Source organism: Carassius carassius, chromosome 5 (assembly GCF_963082965.1).
Source record: "Carassius carassius chromosome 5, fCarCar2.1, whole genome shotgun sequence".
Taxonomy (NCBI): domain Eukaryota; kingdom Metazoa; phylum Chordata; class Actinopteri; order Cypriniformes; family Cyprinidae; genus Carassius; species Carassius carassius.
In genome coordinates this window covers 32,128,746-32,150,519 of record NC_081759.1, presented here as the reverse complement: position 1 = coordinate 32,150,519, position 21,774 = coordinate 32,128,746, and the positions used below count along the sequence as shown (strand labels likewise).

The 21,774-nt window shown below is 37.7% G+C and overlaps 1 protein-coding gene across 1 annotated transcript in view; it reads left to right on the top strand.

Annotated features, from left to right (window-relative positions):
• The first annotated feature begins 1,512 nt into the window (after positions 1 to 1,512).
• The window catches only part of LOC132141279 (multiple epidermal growth factor-like domains protein 9), a 98,016-nt gene continuing 77,754 nt past the window's right edge, over positions 1,513 to 21,774 (top strand). Inside the window, exons 1-2 of the mRNA XM_059550651.1 lie at positions 1,513 to 2,167; positions 19,891 to 20,089. Coding sequence (XP_059406634.1) covers positions 1,666 to 2,167; positions 19,891 to 20,089 — 701 coding nt within the window. The 5' untranslated portion in view covers positions 1,513 to 1,665. The remainder of the gene's footprint in view (positions 2,168 to 19,890; positions 20,090 to 21,774) is intronic.

The window sequence follows — 21,774 nt, the reverse complement described above, 5'->3', positions numbered from 1 at the left end:
CTCTCTCTCTCTCTTCTAAACCAAACAGTTCTCGAAGTAAACCGCCCACTTTGAGTTGCCCCCCCCCCCCCACCCCCCAACTCCTCTTATGACTGTAAGCGGATAAACGTCTTAAGGGTGGAGTAACAAGTCCAATTGCAAATAAAGGCTTAATGTCCACTGCACATCTGTGATATGCCTGAAACAGCCTCTCTCTCTCTGTCTCTTTATCAGCACTCTTTGGCCACTGCCTTCCTGAATGACTGCTATGATAAAACCCAGCACAGTATAGATTCATTTTACTATATGTTCACAGGATTATTCTTATAAATTTATGAAGCACCTCAGTTCCAATTGCTTTATAGAGTTATACGGACCACCATCAGGCATAAAACAAGCCTTTGAACTATCTAGAGAGCTCCAAAGATGCCTGCAGTTATGTGAAATTTCTTAATTCAGAGATTCAGTATCATCAAGCTTCTCCATTGCACACACTGACAAATGTCCTCAAGTAAATTGCTTAACAACGTCGTGTGCATACAGTATTTTTATACAGAATATATTTTTCTCATGGTCAAAAAAAAGATAAAACAATCAACCTCAGTCGGACAGTGGTGGTTTGCCCAGTGTAGGTGTTTTAATGTTTTAAGGTAACATTTTGATGTAATTCTTTCCTTATTCCTTATGATTATCATGCATTCCTTATCTACAAGATATTATATTTTCTTAGTTGGAGTATCAGAAGTAAAAACAGGTATTTTCTCATTCCATTTTATTCTTTTTGATGGTCAAACTCTGGTCAAACTCAAGAAAAGGCTGTGAAAAGCTTTGAAACAAAAGTAAGAGATTAGTTAATTTGATTTAGTTTAGGAAATTTTAGTTATCTGTATATTTTGATTATTATTAAATAAATTATTACTTTTATAATACTTTAGGCATTGTTGAACTACCAGTACAATTAATTTCGCACAGTCGTGGCGTGTTCTTTACCAATGGTGCGCCACCACTAGAGGACGCTTTTACTCTGTACCTTTAGCACAATCAACGTCTTTCTCGTATTTGTAAACCTGCTTCAGGCGAATGGAGTTTCTCCGTCAAATTTTCCATTAACAATGAATCCATTAATTTTAGTGCCATTTATATTATGCAATTTTTCCATAATGTTGTGTTAAACAAAGTTAAAACACAACGTACAGGTAGAATGAATCCTTCTGATTTGATAGCTTTCTTAAATGTTTTTATTTGTACTTTTTGTGTATAGTTTCAAATTCAGTCAGTTTTCTTTGACAATGTTTCATTCCCACTGCTGGCTCTGCCTAGTCTCTTTATCTCGGTATTATCACCCAGATCTATCTAATTTCGATTTACCTATTTTCATTTGTCTCTAGTCTCTTTTCAAGGCAGTCAGGTAGAGTTAACAGTTATGAGGCTCCTCCTCGCAGTCGTATGATTGGTGCAGTGTTACGCCAATCTTCATGTAGCCTGCGCTCTGATTGGATGGAGGCGTGGCAGTAGTAGGCGGGGTTTACAGCTGTCAGTCCCGCTGGAGTGAAACCGTGCAGTTTCAAGGCGCGAGTGGACGAGTGGAGACAATTGGCTGAAACACGGATTCGGTAGTAAGAAAAACATCTGTATAGTACTGAAGGATACAGTCGAAACGTTTCACATGGCGTTCTAAAGAACAAAATGACGTGTATGCGTTATACTATGTTACTGTTCTCAGTTTTGGAGTTACTGTTGTTTGGATACACAGCTGGTTTGTTTAGCGATGAGAACGCGTCTCCAGGCGCGAGACTCCCGCGTGCTGTGTTGGATGATACGTTGGAGGCGACCACCATCCCAAATCACTTACAGGAGGACGACAGGGACTCCAGGTTTTCACCTTTCACCTCCACACTGACCATCACATCCAGGGACTTCAGGACCACTGGTGAAACTAACAAACAACAGTTCTCTTGGTTGACCACTACGGCTGCGCCTCTGACCAAAACAATGGACGCTATCTCCAAACGCAATAAAGTTAAAGAAAACTCCACGTTTACCACAACACTAAACATTACAGTTAAACCTTCTACTTTCTCTCCATTAAGTAGCACAAAAACCCCCACACCACCTGCTCTGGATACTGGAAACAGTTCATGGACAGTGAAAAGCACCTCAAAGCCTCCTGTCGTGACCACTGAGAGAGGTAGGGTCATTTCTCATTCTGATCAGTGACATGATGTAATCTAGTGTGCAAGTTTATAAAATGCATATTTTCCAAATGTTTGTTCAAACTGGACCAGATACCAAAAAAGCAGGCCACCTATAGTGTGTCCTTGAATTTTGAAGGGTTGCAAGAGGTTTGGACCTGCACGAGCTGTGCTACATTTATTTTACGTTCAATACAGTATACAGACATAATGTTTCTTATATTTATTCCCTAGGTCACTGAGTGCAGATTTAAACTGAAAGCATTCACATTACCAATATGTTGTTGTTGTTCATTGCTTCCTGAAGATCAGTTTTAAAACAAACCAGTACCGTCTTTCAGTACACTCCTTTGTTTCACTTCACTTTGTAGGTCTTGTGTCAGTGCTGATCATTTTATCAGCTGTCATAAAAATGAACTGACAGATAAATCCTTTCCACAAACCTCAGTTCTTCAGTACAGCTATGTATATGAAGGACATTTGAGATCAGGCCAGTTGCACAGACACAACCTTCTTAATTGCTTTAATGTGATTAATTACCATCTGACTGCCAAAAGAGGAAAACAGTGATAAATCTTAAAGGGTTAGATTTTGCTATCTGGGTGAACTAACCCTTTAATGAAAATAAATCATCCTTATTCTCCAAGCCAGGTTGGCATCATGTAACTCAAGATAAATGAGTAGAGGGTTTAAAGGGTTAGTTCACCCAGATAGCAAAATTATGTAATTAATAATTTACCCTCATGTTGTTCCAAACCCGTAAGACCTCCGTTAATCTTTGGAACACAGTTTAAGATATTTTACATTTAGTCCGAGAGCTCTCAGTCCCTCCATTGAAGCTGTGTGTACGGTATACTGTCCATGTCCAGAAAGGTAAGAAAACATCATCAAAGTAGTCCATGTGACATCAGAGGGTCAGTTAGAATGTTTTGAAGCATCGAAAATACATTTTGGTCCAAAAATAGCAAAAACTACGACTTTATTCAGCATTGTCTTCTCTTCCGTGTCTGTTGTGTGAGAGAGTTCAAAACAAAGCAGTCTGGATATCATGTTCGCGAACGAATCATTCAGTTCACCAAATCGAACTGAAACGTTTTAAACGGTTCGCATCTCTAATACGCATTAACGCAATGACTTAAGCTGTTAACTTTTTTAATTTGGCTGACACTCCCTCTGAGTTAAAACAAACCAATATCCCGGAGTAATGCATGCACTCAAACAGAGAACTGAAGATGAACACCGAGCCGAGCTTGATGATGTTTTTCTTACCTTTCTGGACATGGACAGTATACCGTACATACAGCTTCAATGGAGGGACTGAGAGCTCTCGGACTAAATGTAAAATATCTTAAACTGTGTTCCAAAGATAAACGGAGGTCTTACGGGTTTGAAACAACATGAGGGTAAATTATTAATTGCATAGTTTTGCTATCTGGGTGAACTAACCCTTTAAGGTCATATCTTGTATAGTATTAGTCACCTTTATGTCTGCTTTATCTGTTCAATAGAATGACACATTAAAATGTCTGATTCATAATCTTTCATCTTGACAGTTTCTTTTTTTGGAAAAAGGGTGTGAAATTCCTCATGGTACCATTACATTTTCTTCCTCTGAACTTGGACATATTCAGTGACAGCAGTGGGATGAAATGCAGTTAAAAGTAGGGCTGGACAATTAATCGAAAAATAATCAAAACCGAAATTCATAACCTCTTACCGACGTAATTTTCCCATGTCGGTTATTTCGGTTTTTTAATCCTGTTAACACTTCCGCATTAAAAGCATACTACTGCGTGTGTAGCCACATGACTCTGCTCTCATAAAAGCAAAACATGGAGGTGAACGCCGGTTCAACACATAGTGATGGTGCGCGAGCGGTGAGTCTTGCGTCTTAACTAAACTGTCAGTTGTATTTGTTTTATGGTTTGGACATTCAAGCGAGATGAGATGATGAGGTGTATTCTTATATCGAGCTACCATGTTCGCGCAGCTGCATTGTGGCACAAACACTCATATAAACAGTAGCTATGAAGATCGCGCGAACAGAGAAACACAGAAACTAGTTGTCAGCGCCGTCCTGTGATTTATCACTAAAGTAGCTTAGAATCTCAAAACTTATTATAGCATGTTTGTGTGCAAGGCACATGAAGCACAAGCGCGTGCACAGAGAGCAGCGGTCGGCGGTCGCGCTGCGGGTTCCCAGTTTGTGTACGTTCTCGGACTGTTCTGTGTATTTTAACTGTTGAAAACGTTGTTCCGAGTCGAAACTACGATACAGAAAACTACATCAGTATATCATCATAAACGCAGCCGTTTTTGTCTTACGTGAACATAAACAGATGAGAAAGAAAACACACATGTACAGTATTTTTGCTTAAAAAAACAACAGCCTAATAAACGCGCTGCCTGTCATTAAAGGAACACTCCGACTTTTTGGGACTTTAGCTTATTCACAGTATCCCCCAGAGTTAGATAAGTCCATACATACCTTTTTCATTTCTGTGCGTTCTGTAAGTGTTGTTTGACGCACCCACCGCTAGCCTAGCTTAGCACAAAGACTGGATGTAAATGGATACTGGTAGCATAGTAATCCCAATAAGTGACAAAATAACGCAAACATTTTCCTATTTACATGTTGTGATCTGTATAGTCACAGCATGTACAAATAACAAGGCTATATGAGACAAATACCATTTTTAATCGTATAAATACTGGGAACTATATTCTCACTAGGCGTAGGAGCACAGCTAACGTTACTTGGGCGGAGTGGCTACTTGGGCGGAGTGATTAGCGCAGCACACGAGACCGTAAACAAAACAAACGTGACTAACTAGCTAGACGTGACTCGTGATCATGGCTGACTCTGAGGAATTGTCAGACTCAGAGGAATTTAACTGTGTATCAAACCAAGATCCAGAACCATATAGTTTTGAGCCAGAATACACAGACGAGGAGTTACAAACTGTGGAACATGCCAACCTATGCCGACAGAAACCGAGTGCCTTTGTTGTAATGAATGGGACCGGGTATTGCCATCAATGTCAAGGCTTGATGACAATCAAAATATTTGCGTCACTACCACGGAAGATTTCTCTGCCCTAATACACCCGGCAGTTGTCTTTTTTTTCCCATTGTGACAAGATCAACTGGAAGAAACGCCCCTTGCAGAGTGAACCTAATGGTCAGCTGTCCACCAAGTAAGTGATTTTGTTATAATGATCATTCATAGTTCAATGAAATTGTAGTATAGCCATTGCATACAGTGTGTCACAATAATAACAATAAAGGGGATACACGGATACACGGAGCCCCTATTCACGTAATAGTGTCACTACTAAGGTTATATTACATTAGCATGGCAATGTTACAGTATGGCTAATGTTAGTCATCTCAAAACATAACGGAACACTTACCGCAGTAACAGGTGATCCAATTTGTCCTGTCTTTATTATCGATGGGATGGCTGTATCCTGTAGCACACGTTTCATGGTCCGTGTGGCAACTTGCATTTTTTCAAAATAGTCGTCTACAGTAAAATGTTCAGAGCAAACAAAATACTTTGTGATGGTGTTTACAGGTGTGTTTGGATCTATTTCCAGAGCAAGTAGCCATCGATTCATCAGGTCAGCGTTTGTGGTTGGAATTCTATGAAACATCATAGTATTACCTGGTCTCCCCTGTTTATTGTCGCAGTTCTTTACAATACAGGGAACACCCATGATTGTACACTATAAATCTACTATCTAGTAATTGCTGACTGTATTACTCCAACTCTGAGCGAACTCTCTTCTCTTCACCACGGCGCATCTCGGGTGCTGCGCTAATCACTCCGTCCAAGTAACGTTAGCTGTGCTCCTACGCCTAGTGAGAATATAGTTCCCAGTATTTATACGATTAAAAATGGTCTCTGTCTCATATAGCCTTGTTATTTGTACACGCTGTGACTATACAGATCACAGCATGTAAATAGGAAAATGTTTGCATTATTTTGTCACTTATTGGGATTACTATGCTACCAGTATCCATTTACATCCAGTCTTTGTGCTAAGCTAGGCTAGCGGTGGGTGCGTCAAATAACACTTACAGAACGCACAGAAATGAAAAAGGTATGTATGGACTTATCTAACTCTGGGGGATACTGTGAATAAGCTAAAGTCCCAAAAAGTCGGAGTGTTCCTTTAATGTTTATCAAAGAACAAAAGAAAATCATTCACTGATCTTGACTGAATATATTTAATAACTTTACTTGATTAATCTTTATTTTATTTATAAAAAGAAAACTATACAGTATTTTTAAACTTTTAATTACAGTTTCTGTACCTGAAATTTAGTTTAGTTGTATTTATTTATGATATTGCTTATTGATTTGTTTGTTCCTTTCTTATTACTGACCTATCTTATTACTTGTCTTTAACACTTTAATATTTGAAATTTATATTAATCTAGTTGTTTTTGCTATGGTATTTTTTTTTTTTAATCACAGGCAAAATTCCTCTTGCAGTGTTTTGTAGGCTGCTGATTTTTGCTCATGTTATTCAGCTGCAACAGAATGCTTTGTAAAAAAATTTGACATCTAAATGTTTGACTTGAATGTTTGTCTGATTTTTATCTTATTGGAATCAAAACTAGGAATCGATAAGAATCGGAATCGATAAAATTCAAACGATACCCAACCCTAGTAAGAAATGTTGAGAACATAGATAAAATAACTGCTGATAGTCAATCATATTTATAGTACAAACCTTGTCAGTGGACTATGAGGGCAAAAAAAACAAAACCGAAACAAAATAATCGTTCATTAATCGTAATCGAGGTAAAATGTTCAATTAATCGAGGTTTTGATTTTAGGCCATAATCGTCCAGCCCTAGTTAAAAGAAAAGTGAACCAGCCATATGGGGTATAATCAAAGGTTCAGTTAAGTCTTTATATGATCTGCAGCCCCTCTGGAGTTCATTGGAAGTGATTGTACTGCAGGGGGACAGGTGTTTGGGATTACAGTAAATAAAAACCATCTCATTCTATGTAGTAGCCCAAAGGCAACTGGCTCTGTGTCTGTTTGGGATTTGTTTCTGGATTTTTGCCCTTTGCTGTTTACTGTAGGTCTTAAATCACTTCTGCAGAAAAGATATGTGTCACATTTAACCAACTGATTCAGCAGCTTAATATACATATGAAGAGAAAATCAGCATTATCATATTTTAAGTCCTTTGTTGCTTTATTCTGTTTTTTTGTTTGTTTGTTTTTTTGCCTTTGAACATTTGTCGCGATTATATATTTTATGAGTGAAGAGAACATTTCAGATGCTGACTATAAAAATAGCTGGTGTTTGACTTTTGTTTCCAGTGAGGCAAGTTCGGTGCCCTTGTTTCCCCAGACATCTTTGACACCGTAATTTCTGGGAGCTCTTGTCTTTGACCCGGATAACATCTTATTAGAAAGCTTAATCTAAAATCATGAGTGGAATATTCAGGATGCTCTTTCAAGTCATTGTGGTGTTGGGTAAATGTTTTGTTGTAAATGATTGCATAAGAACATTTTTGGGATTCTGTTCTGGCAGCTGCTCTTTTTGATCAACTGTTTGTGCATGTTTAATATTAGCAGTGATTCGAGGAACCCTTAAAACATTCACCTCATTCTGTCACAAAATTATTTCACACTCAGAAATAACACCTAGACAAGTTACTGTAGAAGCAAGAATCAGAGCGTGACACCTTAAGTTGCTTTAACAATGTGAATCATCCCACAGACCAGACTTTTAATTATTACAGATTTAGTGAATTGTGTTCTTTTGTGTTCCTTCCCACAAAGCCTGATCATTAATCAGTCTTGTAAACACACTGATGCTGTATTATAGCTGTTGGACACACTGGTAATTGTCTCATTTCAGTTCCCTCTATTATGTTTTCTTCTTTGCTCTGTAGGTCTATTTCTGGAATGGTGTATAACAGACAAGCAATAAAAACAGAACTCAGATTGTGTTTCTGTATTCAAGGAGCATCAGACATTATGTTGTGCAGAAATCAAGTTCACCAGAGAAGTGGGCATTAAAGGGGTGATATGATGCTGCTATAAATAACATTATTTTGTGTATTTGGTGTAATGAAATGTGTTTATGCAGTTTTAGGTTAAAAAAACGCATAACTTTCCACATACTGTACATTATTGTTTCTCCTCAATGCCCCGCCTTCTGAAACGCAGTGATTTTCACAAGGCTCATTGTTCTGAAAAGTTAGGTGTGCTGTGATTGGCCAACTATGCAATGCGTTATGATTGGCCGAATACCTCTAGCGTGTGACAGAAACCCCATTATAAACGTGATATAAACATGATTTCTAGTCGTGTCCTCTTTTGGAAGGTAGTTGTTTCAAACAAACAAAGTAGTTTCACTTTCCTCAATGAAACAGCGTCACACACCACGACCTTGAGAGAGCAGAGGCACCGGAGGCCTAGAGTGAGCGGAGGCCGGCTTGAGAACTTCTACGAAGGAGCTTGTGGCAACCACATGTGACAGCCTTCATTTTCTGCCAGACTGGACTCCGCTTTGTCCATGATGAAAGCCAATCCGGCGATCCACAGTGCAAAGTTGATGTATTTCCTCAGCGACCAGCATGGATCAGCTCCAGGCATGACAAAGCGGATATCGTCTTCTTTTGGAAGGCCAAACAAAGTAGTTTCGCTTTCACAGTGAAACATACAGCATCTATACGACATGGTGGCGGCGGCAACAACAATACTACAACGAGAATAAAAGGTACGCCTTCTTTTTTTGCTTGAACATCTGGGCGGCGTTATGCAAATCTTCCCACATAGAATATCTCTTTGGATTTGAGACTTTAGTCTTTGCAACTTTACAGATCTTCTTTATGCGCCAAGAGCTTATAACTCCAAAGAGAAAGGAAAAATTTAAATCGCATCATATGATCCCTTTAAATTGCATAACAACTACAGTTGTTAGTTTAGCTTAGAGACGGTTTGAACTTAGCCTAGAAATGCATGACAAAAGTGGGGTTAATACAGTATGTAAAAACTATTATCATATAGTCTACTTCAGTTAGTTGGCAATAGTATGCACAGAACAGTATGTAATGGGTTTTTTTCTCAAAGATTTTCCATTCATTTAATTTCAGACATTTTTATTGTTGAATGTCAACCACCCTATTAAAGATAACTAACAATTTACAAGAATGCAGTTTACAAGCAGATTTGAAGATTAAATTACACTTATAAAATTGACACCTGCATTGACGCTTGTTTACAAGGGCAAAAACAACAATATGAGCTAGTATTTTTCCAGTCAGAATTTTTCATTTGCCCTGTCCCGATTTCAGAGACTCCTGTAATGTGTTGCTTTTATTGCAATGCAATCAGAGAAAATAATTTCCCAATGATGTTTGTTCAAGCTGTGGTGGTCTTAAATGGGAGTCTTTGTAATAAACAAGAACGCACTTTATTTTGTCAAGATTATGTATCATAAACATCATAAATGATGTGAACAAAACAATTAAATTAAATACCATGTTATCATTAGTTTATTGCTGAACTAACTCTGTTATGTGGCATACTGATAATGTGGTTATTTTTATTTTTTTAATTGCCAACAGATCGTTTGTTAATTGCAGTCCACCCCACACCACCATACAATACCTGTGATTCAGAGTTACACTGTAGCTCATACTGCATGTCATATTGTGCTCTATGTGTGAGCAGTGTGTGACTTATTAAAAACAAAATTCAGACAAGGACAGTGAAAGTCATTTCATAAATCCCCAGCACTGGCGGACACACAGGCCTCGTCCGATGGCTGTTTTTCAGCTACCGCGCTGTCCTTGCTCAGCAGTTTCATGAACGGGTTTGAAGTAACATGAGCTCAAACTGATTGCTACCGTACACAGATCATAGACTTTTAAAGTCTTCATCTATGTGTTACTATCTCTTACTGTCCAGTTGTTGACTAGATTTTTGTAAGACATGCTGTTGTAAGTTCGATATGTGCTGCATTTGCAAGACAAAACTGCTACTGTGGTCTGAGTTACCCGTTGAAACAGTTAAACATTGAAAGCTTCTATATCATGCTCTGAATGGAACATATTCCTGTGTGTTTTGCTTGGGTTTGGCTGTTTGAACATTTCTATGTCTGTTGATATTAAACTTCAAGTAGTTTGTTTGATAACAGTTTGTCTCAAATGCCAAACTAACACTATCCAAATTAAATGAATTGCAATGGTACAGTATGGTGATTGTAGTAGTGACTAAATACTATAGCTATTAATTTAGTTTTCTAATGTGCTCTGTAGCACATATTGATTTGCACCTTTTCATGAATTCCCATCTGGGAGTTTTATAAAAGCACTGCACTGCTATTGCTTTGACTGCCATTCTTAATAGAGCTCTGGGCCTACAAACAACGTAAATCCAGGTCCTTTGTGAGTAGAAGACACTTCTAGACTTCAAAGATTTATTTTTCTGGCTGATTAGAAACTCTCTGGAGTCCTAGAGCTGTAATACACAGATAACTGCCCTTCTGCTTGTGCTTGATAGTAAAGCTATCAATATTTTCTCCCTGAACAATTTGAAAGTCAAATAATTATAATAATATAATGTAATATTATAATTAATTTATAATGTACTGGCATAGTAGGCATACAGCATGAGTCTGTGTTTGGTTTGTCATTACTTAAACACAAAGCATGTTATAACTAAATATCCTGAAATTACTTCCCTGTGCTATTTCTTATATACTGTATGCCAATAGTATGCTAACTCTGAAGTTTATTTTGTCTATGGTATTAATCTAGTCATTGGAGCTTGTCATTGTTATAGCTGAAATTTTTCTGCTGCAACTCTTATATAAAATATGCAACCCTAACCATCCAACACTGTGCATTTCTGTGTACTGTACATATTTATCCATTCATGCATTATAATTAATTTCCTTTCTACCACCAATCAGATGAATATCTAAAAGTGCACATATAGATATTGCTTAGCTGCTTATCTCCGTCTCACACTCTGCTCGCCAGCACACTTAAGTGCTCTGATGAAAATGAAGAGTGTCAGTTTGTGGACTAAGCACGCAACAAAGAGCAGGAGCAAGAATATCAGCACATGCTTAACTCGGTGTACATTTACAGAGCTTTCACAATGTGTGCTTGTCTTTGTGACTGAACTGATACCACACCCATGCATCTAGATAATACACTTCCTCAGAAATAGAAGTTTAGGACAGGTTTATACTTGTCATTGACATTTCTAATCACTACTAATACTTATTACAATAGTCATGCAGTTTTTATCTGATAAATTTGTTATTTTTATCAGATTAGCTTTCTCACAGAACATGTGACCGTATGACATGTTTTCCTCTTCTCTCTGTGAAATGAAGCCAGAGCTCTCACACTCTCAGCGGTGCCACACAATCTGGCATGTGGGTGGCAATGCAGGGTGACAGTGGTCTCATCACCCATAACACCATGCTGCTCACCCTGAGGGCCAGTATGTCGTCCCACAGGCCTGTACACTCGATACCGTTATGTAAGTGTCCCATAAATTTCCTATGTAACTATGCCAAAGCTACTGAATCTGATCATGGGAATTTGCCCAAACATGTTGCAATTATGTGTGACATCCCTGCATATCACAAACAAGGGTTCACCTTTATTGGAAATATACATCTAATGACAAAATTTGTTGCTGTCTACTTTTCATTAAAGGGATACTCCACCCCAAAATAATTTTTTTGTCATTAATCACTTAACCCCATGTCGTTCCAAACCCGTAAAAGCTTTGTCCGTTTTCGGAACACAATTTTAGATATTTTGGATGAAAACCGGGAGGCTTGTGACTGTCACATAGACTGTCAAGAAAAATACTCTGTCAAGGTCCAGAAAAGTATGAAAAACATTGTCAGAATAGTTAATCTGCCATCAGTGGTTCAACCACAAAGTGTTTTTATCTCACGCTTGCTTTTGTTAAAACAATTGGTTAGGTTTAGGCTGGGGTTTAGGGTAGGTTTATGTTATTTTTAAATGTGACTCACAGGACATTTAATTTAGAAATTGCTGTGATGCATACAATACTCAATGTAACAAAACATTCCCAGATTCATGGCATTCTGTTTCAGATAAAACTGAATGTGCTTGTAGCTCCATCACTGGACATTTCACTTTTAAAATGTCTTGAAACATCCAAGAAGCATATTAAAAATTAGTTACAAATTAGAAATTAGAAAATAAAAATTAGAACAAAAGTTAAAATATGTACATTTATGTTATTTTTTTTAGAGAATGTATTCGTCTTTGTTTTTTCAAACTCTAAGATCAGGGAGTAATGTGTGTTTTAGCACAGCTGATAGCTTCATTCACCATCTCTTTGTCAGCTCATTGATTAAGATGAGTCTTTAGCACTTTCACTGATAAACTTCATGTCTGGAAATTACCTGCAGTCTGCCATTAAAGGGGTCATCTGATGTGATTTCAAGTTTTCCTTTCTCTTTGGAGTGTTACAAGCTCTTGCATAACATTGCCCAAATGTTCACGCAAAAAAATAAGGCGTAACTTTTATTTTCACTTATGTCCCCGCCACCATGTTGTGGAGAAGCTGTGTTTTTCATTGTGAAAGCGAAACTACTTTGTTTGGCCTTCCAATAGAGGACACAACTAGAAATCAGTGGATAAGTTGTATTTACAACACTGTTCCAGAACAGTTCAACCCAAATATTGTATGTGTGCAATGCATTTTACGGAGGATAAGGAGTTCACTATGAGAGTAGCCTACAACTTGATTGTTTTATTAACAAATTTCAGGAGCATGCGCAGATAATCAATGCGGCCAATTCGCTATCAATCAATAACTGCACCATTCATCCAACCAACAACCTCGAGAGAGAACCACGTGCAGATAAACAATGCGGCCAATGCACCATCAGTAATCACATCATCTATCCAACCACCACGAGAGAGAACCACTAAATAATCATAGCAGCCTTACCTTCATTCTCTCTAGTCTTTCAGCATCCCTCCACCAGCGACTCCTCACTGTCAACCCATTCTGATGCCGAGCTCGGAGCCCTCTCCCTGGGCAGCACGCCAAATACACATGCTATTCTTCTCACTTTATTATCTGCAAGGTGAACTTATGAACATGTTGTCTGTTACTATAAAGTAGGACAGTTCCATATTTGCAAGGACAGTCTGGGCTTCTTACTCACAGTATGTAAGTACGTTTACATAATTAAAGGATTTGCCACTGATGATGTTTACGCAGTGTGATACGCAACGCTTAATAAGACAGAGTCATTATAATCAGTATTTATGTCCTTACTGAATGCATCAAATGCCTCGTTTGTAATGGGTTTTATTGTTTTTGTCTTGTCGTGTCGGGACACACGTCATCACAGTATGACTAGGGGCATAACATTTCCATCACACACTTGAGCCAATTAGCCAATCACAACGCACTGGATAGCCGGCCAATCAGAGCACACCTAGCTTCTCAGACCGATAAGCTTTGTGGAGAAACAATAATGTACAGTATGTGGGAAATAATGTTTTTTGAGCCTTAAACCACATAAACACATTTCATTACACCAAATGCACAAAATAATGTTCTTTTTAGCCACATCATATAACATATGACCCCTTGAAGGTGTTAAAAATAGTAACTTGATGTCTATCCATATTGCCACAGTGAGACCCTCGTGCAGATATTTAAATCTACTTAATATTTGGAGCAGGAATTCCCATGAAGGTGTCAAAGGTCAATTTAGGTCATTGCTCCCAGGCGTTTAGGATATGTAGTCAGTAAATGAAAACTTTAATACTTATTCAACCATAACAAAGCTGTGACCTTTACATGTTTGTGTAAAGAAAGCCAATACCTCATTGTCAGGTTTCTTGAGCTGACTTCATTTCCTGCATGCACTCAATAAGGGAGGATCACCCTGTCAATGTTCTACCACAAACAATTAGAGTCTTTTCTTTGCATGTTTATGATTGTGTCAAGCAGACATGCTTTCATCTTTCATCATTTTGTCCATATAGACCATAATACCATGCAGAAGGGATTTCTGTTATACTCACCAAATCTGCAATTATTTGATCAAAACTACAGTAAAATTTATTTTGTAAATATTATGTCATATATTATTACAATACAAATATATATTTTAAAATGCAATTTATTCCTGTGATGGCAAAGCTAAATTTTCAGCAGCCATTACTTCAGTGGTCAGTTTAATCCTTGATCCTTTAGAAATCATTCTGTTTTGCTTATTTGGTCCTTGTTTCTTATTATTAATGCTTAAAACAGTTGTGCTGATTAATAATAAATAAAAAAAAAATATATATATATATATATCACATAGACTGTCAAGAAAAATACACTGTCAAGGTCCAGAAAAGTATGAAAAACATTGTCAGAATAGTTAATCTGCCATCAGTGGTTCAACCACAAAGTGTTTTTATCTCACGCTTGCTTTTGTTAAAACAATTGGTTAGGTTTAGGCTGGGGTTTAGGGTAGGTTTATGTTATTTTTAAATGTTATTTAAAGATATAATTCGGTAACTTTCTGTGATTCTCCACGGCATATTTGAAGATGTATGCAAGCAAAAAATAATTAATGAATGAATAAGAACTGCGGTCTTCTACAGTAGCTACTTCAAATATGCCGTGGAGAATCACAGAAAGTGACCGAATTGAAGAACATTGTTGCGGCGTCTCTCAAGCGAATACGAATAAACACCGCTAATTTGGAGAATGCAGTGAAAACTCCTCTTCTCGCGTCCGCCCTAGACCCTCGGCACAAAAATATCAGGTTTCTCGATGAAAACATGAGAGAAGTAAGAAAAAAAACTTTTTTGAACATTATCAGAACACTTTCCTTGAAGCGAGTGGAGCGGATGCAGCCGCCGTCACCAACGATGAAGAGGATGCAATGCCCACTCGTCGGAAAAGGCTGATCCAGTTCTTTAGCGATGATTACAGAGAGTCCAGCCGAGACGAGTGGGAACAGTTCTTGCTGGAGCCGTGTATTCCACCAGATGAGGATCCCATTCAGTGGTGAAACGAAAACACGAACCGCTTCACAAAACTTATTCGCTTAGCACACCGCTATTTGTGAGTCCCGCCAACAGCTGTGCCGTCAGAGCGCGTTTTCTCCGCGGCCAGCCTTATTGTTAACAGACTAAGGAGCCGACTTTCCCCCGATCATGTTTACATGCCCGTGTTTCTTAACAAGAATATGTAAAACAATAAAAAAAAAAAAAAAGATTTGCTGACAGTTGCTAAAAGTTTCAAAGTTAAGTGTAAGCTACGTTCTGTACAATAGTCTAATTGCTGCAGGCTGCTTTACGTTTTTTCTTTGTTTCAATTTATTTTTTTTGCTTTTAATCTACTTTTGTTTGTTTGCACGCATTGTTAAAGGTTTTCAGCTACAAAACACGATGTGTAATGTTCAAGTTTATTGTGTGTAAGCTTGTTCAAAATGACGGAAACAATAAATGTTGCTGAAAAATAACGTCTGTCTCATTAAACTTAATTTAAATAAACAAATATTCGAATATTCGTTTTTTGTGAGCTCAAATATTCGAATGTGATATTTGCGGAAAACGCCCATCCCTAATCTGTATTTCTATTAAATGATGCCTGCCCTCACGGGACTGTGGGAAGTAGGCTAGGAGTGAACCTTGTAAGACGATACAAGACAGATAAGATGGATGCTTGTAATTGTACCATTAATAGAGAAGAGTAAAATTTGTTTTCTTTTTGACTTTGTCTGGCAGAGCTCTCCTATTGTGTAATCTGATCTTCAGCAAGGTCACCTCTGATTCAGATCAAATTGCCCCCAGTCAGCTATGGGAACTGTACACGCTGAGAGCTTCTGCTAAATATATCACAGCGCTCCATTTCTCTCACTGCGTCAGTGCACATGTGTATATGTTTTTTTCACATGTTCACATTCGCAGGTCTGATGGGAGGTCACTGTAAACCAATGATGTGCTGCAAGAGTGGACCCCTCTTGATTTAGACATGCAGTATGTTAAACAGCCAGAAGAAAAGGAGTGTTTTCTGTTTTTAAACCACCAGATGTGCTCCCTTATGTTATTTTAACCCATCAAAATGTGGTTCTTGTGGTTTTTTCTAGTGATCCAGGGCTTGCCTTTGGCATTTTGTCAGGTAGGCTGAACAAAGAGCAAAGAAAATATTTTATCCATAATTTTTTTCCTTACCCTCCCTTTTCCTCCCTCACTCACATCTCATTGAATCTATCATCATCGGAAATCACAGCTACTGTGCTTTTCCTCAGGGAGAAAGGACCTGCTCCCTTTTTATTTAGGGAAAAAAAACACAGATACACCAGATTTGAACACTGCATGTATGTGATATAGTTTCTCATCAGATAAGCTCTGGGGTTGCTACACAACACGTTACTATTACAGCACAGTCAGAAGAGTGGTGCTTTAATAATGAGGCTTCTTTGTTTCCACTCTGTTTTCGACTTCTGGGAGCAAATAATTTAGCTGACAGCCTCTCAGTGACCTTTGTAATATTGCTGATCATATTAGATGCGTAAGGTTACTGCTGCTGTAGGTGCTGGAGGCTTTCAAGTTACTGAGCAGACTGTTTTTATAATAAAAAACTGTTTACAGCGGTGTTGACGTACACAGGAGAGAACAACTTGTACTGCAAGAGCTGATAACAGGACAGGCCAGACTCAAGTCCTCTCTAAATCCTACAAAACATTCCTTGAAATAGTCCTTGAAGGCAGTAGCTAAGCACAGGCGGTATTCATCAAGCTGCTGTATTTCAGTGTTCTCTGTGGCACCCCTGGAGGTGCAGTCACCCCACTGGTTATGTGCACTTTAAATATCATTTCCATTAGGTGCACTACTTCAATTATAATCTTACTGTTTTGCTCACACAGTTTCTTTGAGACAGATTTTCAGCACCATATTTTCTGTTCTCATGCTATTCCCCTACTGTGCCTGCACTGGAAAGTAGAGATATGATGTTATAGAAGTTTCATGTTGCAATTAATTGCTAATGCTTTTATCACAGTATACAGAACTATCATGATATTAGCCATAATACAGTATAACAGGTTTAATAACTTTTTTCTTATAACAAAAATAACTGAATATTTAAATACAATAAAGCAATACAGAAAAATATTTAAAGTTTTACACAGATTCAAAAGAACAATAAAGACCAATAGGTATCACTTTACAATAAGACCTTATTAGTTAACCTTAGTTAATGCATTAACATTCACAATGAGCAATAGCTACATTTGTTACAGAAGTTATTAATATTTGTTAAAAATACAAGTCTTAGTTCATGTTAGCTCATTAAATAACAGTTGCAGCTTTCGATTTTAAAAATGTGTTATTAAATATTGGAATGCCAAAGATTGATGAATATTCAGAATAATTTTTCATTGGCAGTTTATGTTAACTAATGAATTAACTAATGTTAACTGATGAAGCCCTAATGTAATGTGTGAATGAACAATAAAGAATTAAAACACTAGTCCAGATTATAAATTAAAAAAAATGTTTGAAAATGAATAGCCTATTATGTCTAAATATTTAAGTATTTGGCGCTGTGAAGAGCACCATACCAAACCATGAATCTGAATGGCTATTTAAATCAATTTCTAAATAAGCTTTAGAAAGTAGCAGCTGCTTTATTTATGGGGTTTCCTGGGTAACGGCTGCATTTTCTGCGGTTTAGCGCTGTCTGCTGTCAGAGAGTGAATGTGCTTTCATTTAGCTCTCATGTGTTCCCCCAAGTGCTTCTCATGCGTGCTTGTTTACATCAGAGCGACACACGTGTCTTTCAAGCAGCATACAGCGGTGTTGTGCATTTTGACCAGTTGATGGAAAAAGTATTCTTAAAATGCATCCCAAATTCGGGATAATTTGTAATGTATAATTTTTTCACGTTATTTAGAAGTGCCCACGATAAAAATATCGTACTTATTCACTACCGTGATTTATCGCATTACAGTCTGTTCCTGTGCCTGAACTGTGTAAAGGATCATACCATTTTTTTGTGACTTCTCATGTTCAGGTCTATAATGACATCAGAGTGAGTAATTGAGAGTAATAATTGATGATAAAATTATAATTTTTGGGTGGGCTTTTCTATTATTTATATTTTTCTAGACTTAATTGTGCTTATGGGGTGCAGTCTAGCATGTGTTCATGCTTCATAAAAAAATTTTTTTTTACCTCTATTCCACACCGATCTGTCCCTTCTCTGACAAACGCTTCGATTTATATCCTGTTATTATGAAGCCACTCCCTCAGAAATACACGATGGGCTGAGATTGGTCAGCTGGCTCAGTTTATTATGATTAACTAAACCTGGTCGAGCACGCCTGAACATCCCGCCCCTCTCAAGCTCAGAATGTGCTCCGGTTTTATTGTAAACAATGACGTCCTCTGTATTGCTTATCAATTTGAGCCTGATTGAGACGCAGAAAATATTGATGAAGAGGATCGCACAGAACCTGTGCAAGCACGGCTCTTAATGGTTTGTTTTTTTGTTGTTGTCTCATACTTTTAGATACACTGTTGTTTGTAAATGCTATTGCTTCTGTTAGCTTTTAATATAAAGTTTTATTCTGATTAAAGCTTTAATACAGCACAGCAACCATATGTGTGTCCTAGGGCTGCTCCGATCACGATGGTCGATCGTTATGCGTATCTCGTCAGTAAAGCCGGTTCTCTAATCAGCGGTAAATTCCCTCAGGTGTGTGATTTCACATAGAGCAGCTGTTACTACACAGAGCCATTGTTAACTGAGAAGATGCGCAAATCCACATTCATTTTCAGCGTTTATATGCGCATCTTCTGAGTTAACAACGGCTCTGTGTAGTAACTCGAAATCACGCACCTGAGGGAATTTACCGCTGATTAAAGAACCGGCTTTACTGACTAGATGCGCATTGATGATCGGCCGATTGTGATCGGAGCAGCCCTAGTGTGTCCATGTATAACACTTCTCATTGCTTTGTGAAAATAAGTGTATAAATGGAACCGTTTGTTGGAGCTGATCTGACGATCTGAATGAGAGAGAGAGATGCAGGGCAGGACGACGCGAAGAACAGGATTGAGAACCGCTACTTTAGAACATTGGTTTTGAAACTTGTGAATCTATTAGAATAGTTAGAAGGCAGAATCGTGATTCATATATGCACAGATTTTTGCATTTACCCCCCTAGTTTTCTCTTCCTCTTCTCTAAAGAAGCAGAACATGTTCCCGGGCAGGGTTTATCTGGGTTTGTGATGTAACGGACCCGGGAAGAAGCTTGTTGTTGTCCCTAACTAGCCATATTTGTAGGCATTAAACTGCCAGAATAAAAAAAAAATGATATCTTCGTTTGCATTGAACTTTCAGCGTAGCGTCTTAACTTTTTTCAGATATTGTTTATGCTCAAACAGCAACATTACAAACTAATTAACGTAAAAAAAAAGTGAAATCGCAGTCAACCACCCCTTTAGTAAACAAATGTTATGCATCCATGCTGATAGTTTTACTATATATATATATATATATATATATATATATATAAAAACCTTACTGAATTCTCTTTTAAAAACCAGTTGTTGTCTCACATGATTCATTTCAGCATCTGCTGAGAAATATTGTCACCAAGATTGAAAAGAAATGAAAATAAAAGCTAACATGTTAATCTCTCTTCTTTCTTGCTTGCAGGACATAAGTGCAACTGTAGTGCTGAGGGTTCGGAGGACCAAGATACCTGCGACTCTGTCACAGGCCAGTGTTTATGTCTAACTGGATACACGGGGCAGCGTTGTGATGAATGTGCCGATGCGTATTTCACCAATGGAACCGGCGGCTGTCAGGCCTGTAACTGTGACTCCCTTGGAGCAGTGAGTCAGCTCTGCAATAGGTGAGTATCTGCTCTTCTCACATCAGTCACATCACCTTTGTTTCATTCAGAACTATGGTGACTATGGTGAACTATCATGATGACTTGGTGGAAAATTTCCTCAGCAAGGATTTGAATAAAAGCATTTAACAGCATTGTTCCCTGATTTATAATATATTCTTTGAATGTCACATGTAGTAATTGGCATGCACTCATAAAAATTCAGCCTGTTAGATAAGCTTCACCTGTCTGAACTATGAGCTGTTGTCTAGTAGCATTTCATGTTTCGTTTCTGATTCTGGGTCATAGTGTAAAGCTGTACTTTCCGTATGTCTCATGTTTGTCCATAATTTGACATCTACATGAATGCAGTCAGCAGGCATGGAGAAATCATTCTCTGCACTGCAGTAGAGTAGCTGCTAGATTTTCCCTACCCCTCGACTTTGTCAGCTTCCTGCCAAACTGCTGCAACCATGTCACACTTATTGTATCATCGTAACAGGATGTCACCTGTCAACCGTCTGTGGTTTTTCCCAGTGAGGCTCTTTATTATAAGAGTCTATAAGTAACCTTCCCCGACTACATTCCCCTGCATGTATCCTGTATGAGCTTGTTTGTGGGTGTGTCTTAGTCTCATACCTTGTCATTGACTTTGTTATTTTGTGCACCTGTTGTTCGTATTTGACGGTAGAAATACAGTTAGGGCACAGCAGTGTTTATTTTGTTGACATAATTTTTGTCATAATTTTTTTCATTGATGAAAACGAGACAATAACAAACTAAAACTTGTTTTGAATGACAAAAACTATGTTGGAAATCTATTGACATTTTCATCAACGAATAAAAACAAGACAAATGTTAGGAAGGAACAATTTGGGAAGAGATTCATTCAGAATGAATCTGTTGTGTGGTTAGAAGTTTAGATGCGTAGTTGCATATGAACCAGCGGGAGTTAAGCTAACATACACGTGATGCTCGTCTCATAAAACATTTAAAAATGTCAGTATGTGTGAGTAAGAGAAGAGCAGACATATGGATAAATTTGAAGATGTAAGAGAAAACTCAATTCGGTCAGTTTTTTTGATCGCAGACACCAAAGCATGAGAATTGTATTTAATTTTAACATAAAAGCATGTTGTGTGTAACTGTAGTTAAATCACTGTCTGTCATGATAAAACCTTAATACCAAACCTATGAGTTTGGAAATTTTAGAGAAACAGCATTACATCAAACTGTAACTAAACCCATTAGATTTTAGCCAACTAAACTTGCTGTAGATTTAGTCTAATTAAATCTTATTATATTAATTAGACAAAAACAATTCAGATGACTAAAATATGACTAAAACTAAAGATTATTTTAGTCAAAAGACTATGACTAAAACTAAATCAAAATTAACACTGGGGCACAGAAGCCAGATATTGTCTTAGCAAACCGACACACATTCTTATAAATATGACACTTTTTATTTCACAACATTACACTTCATATTACATAACCAACAGGGACAAGGAAATACAAATATTTGAAATATCTATCGATCGATCTATCAATCTATCTATCGCACCAGCTGCACCCCCCTATAGGGCCCTGTGTGACAGTGTCTCACTACACTGTAAAAAGTTTAACTATTATTTACTCAATTTTATTGGTGAAACATTTTTACACTCAAAAAAATTGAGTAAATTTTAAAGCTGTCAAATCAA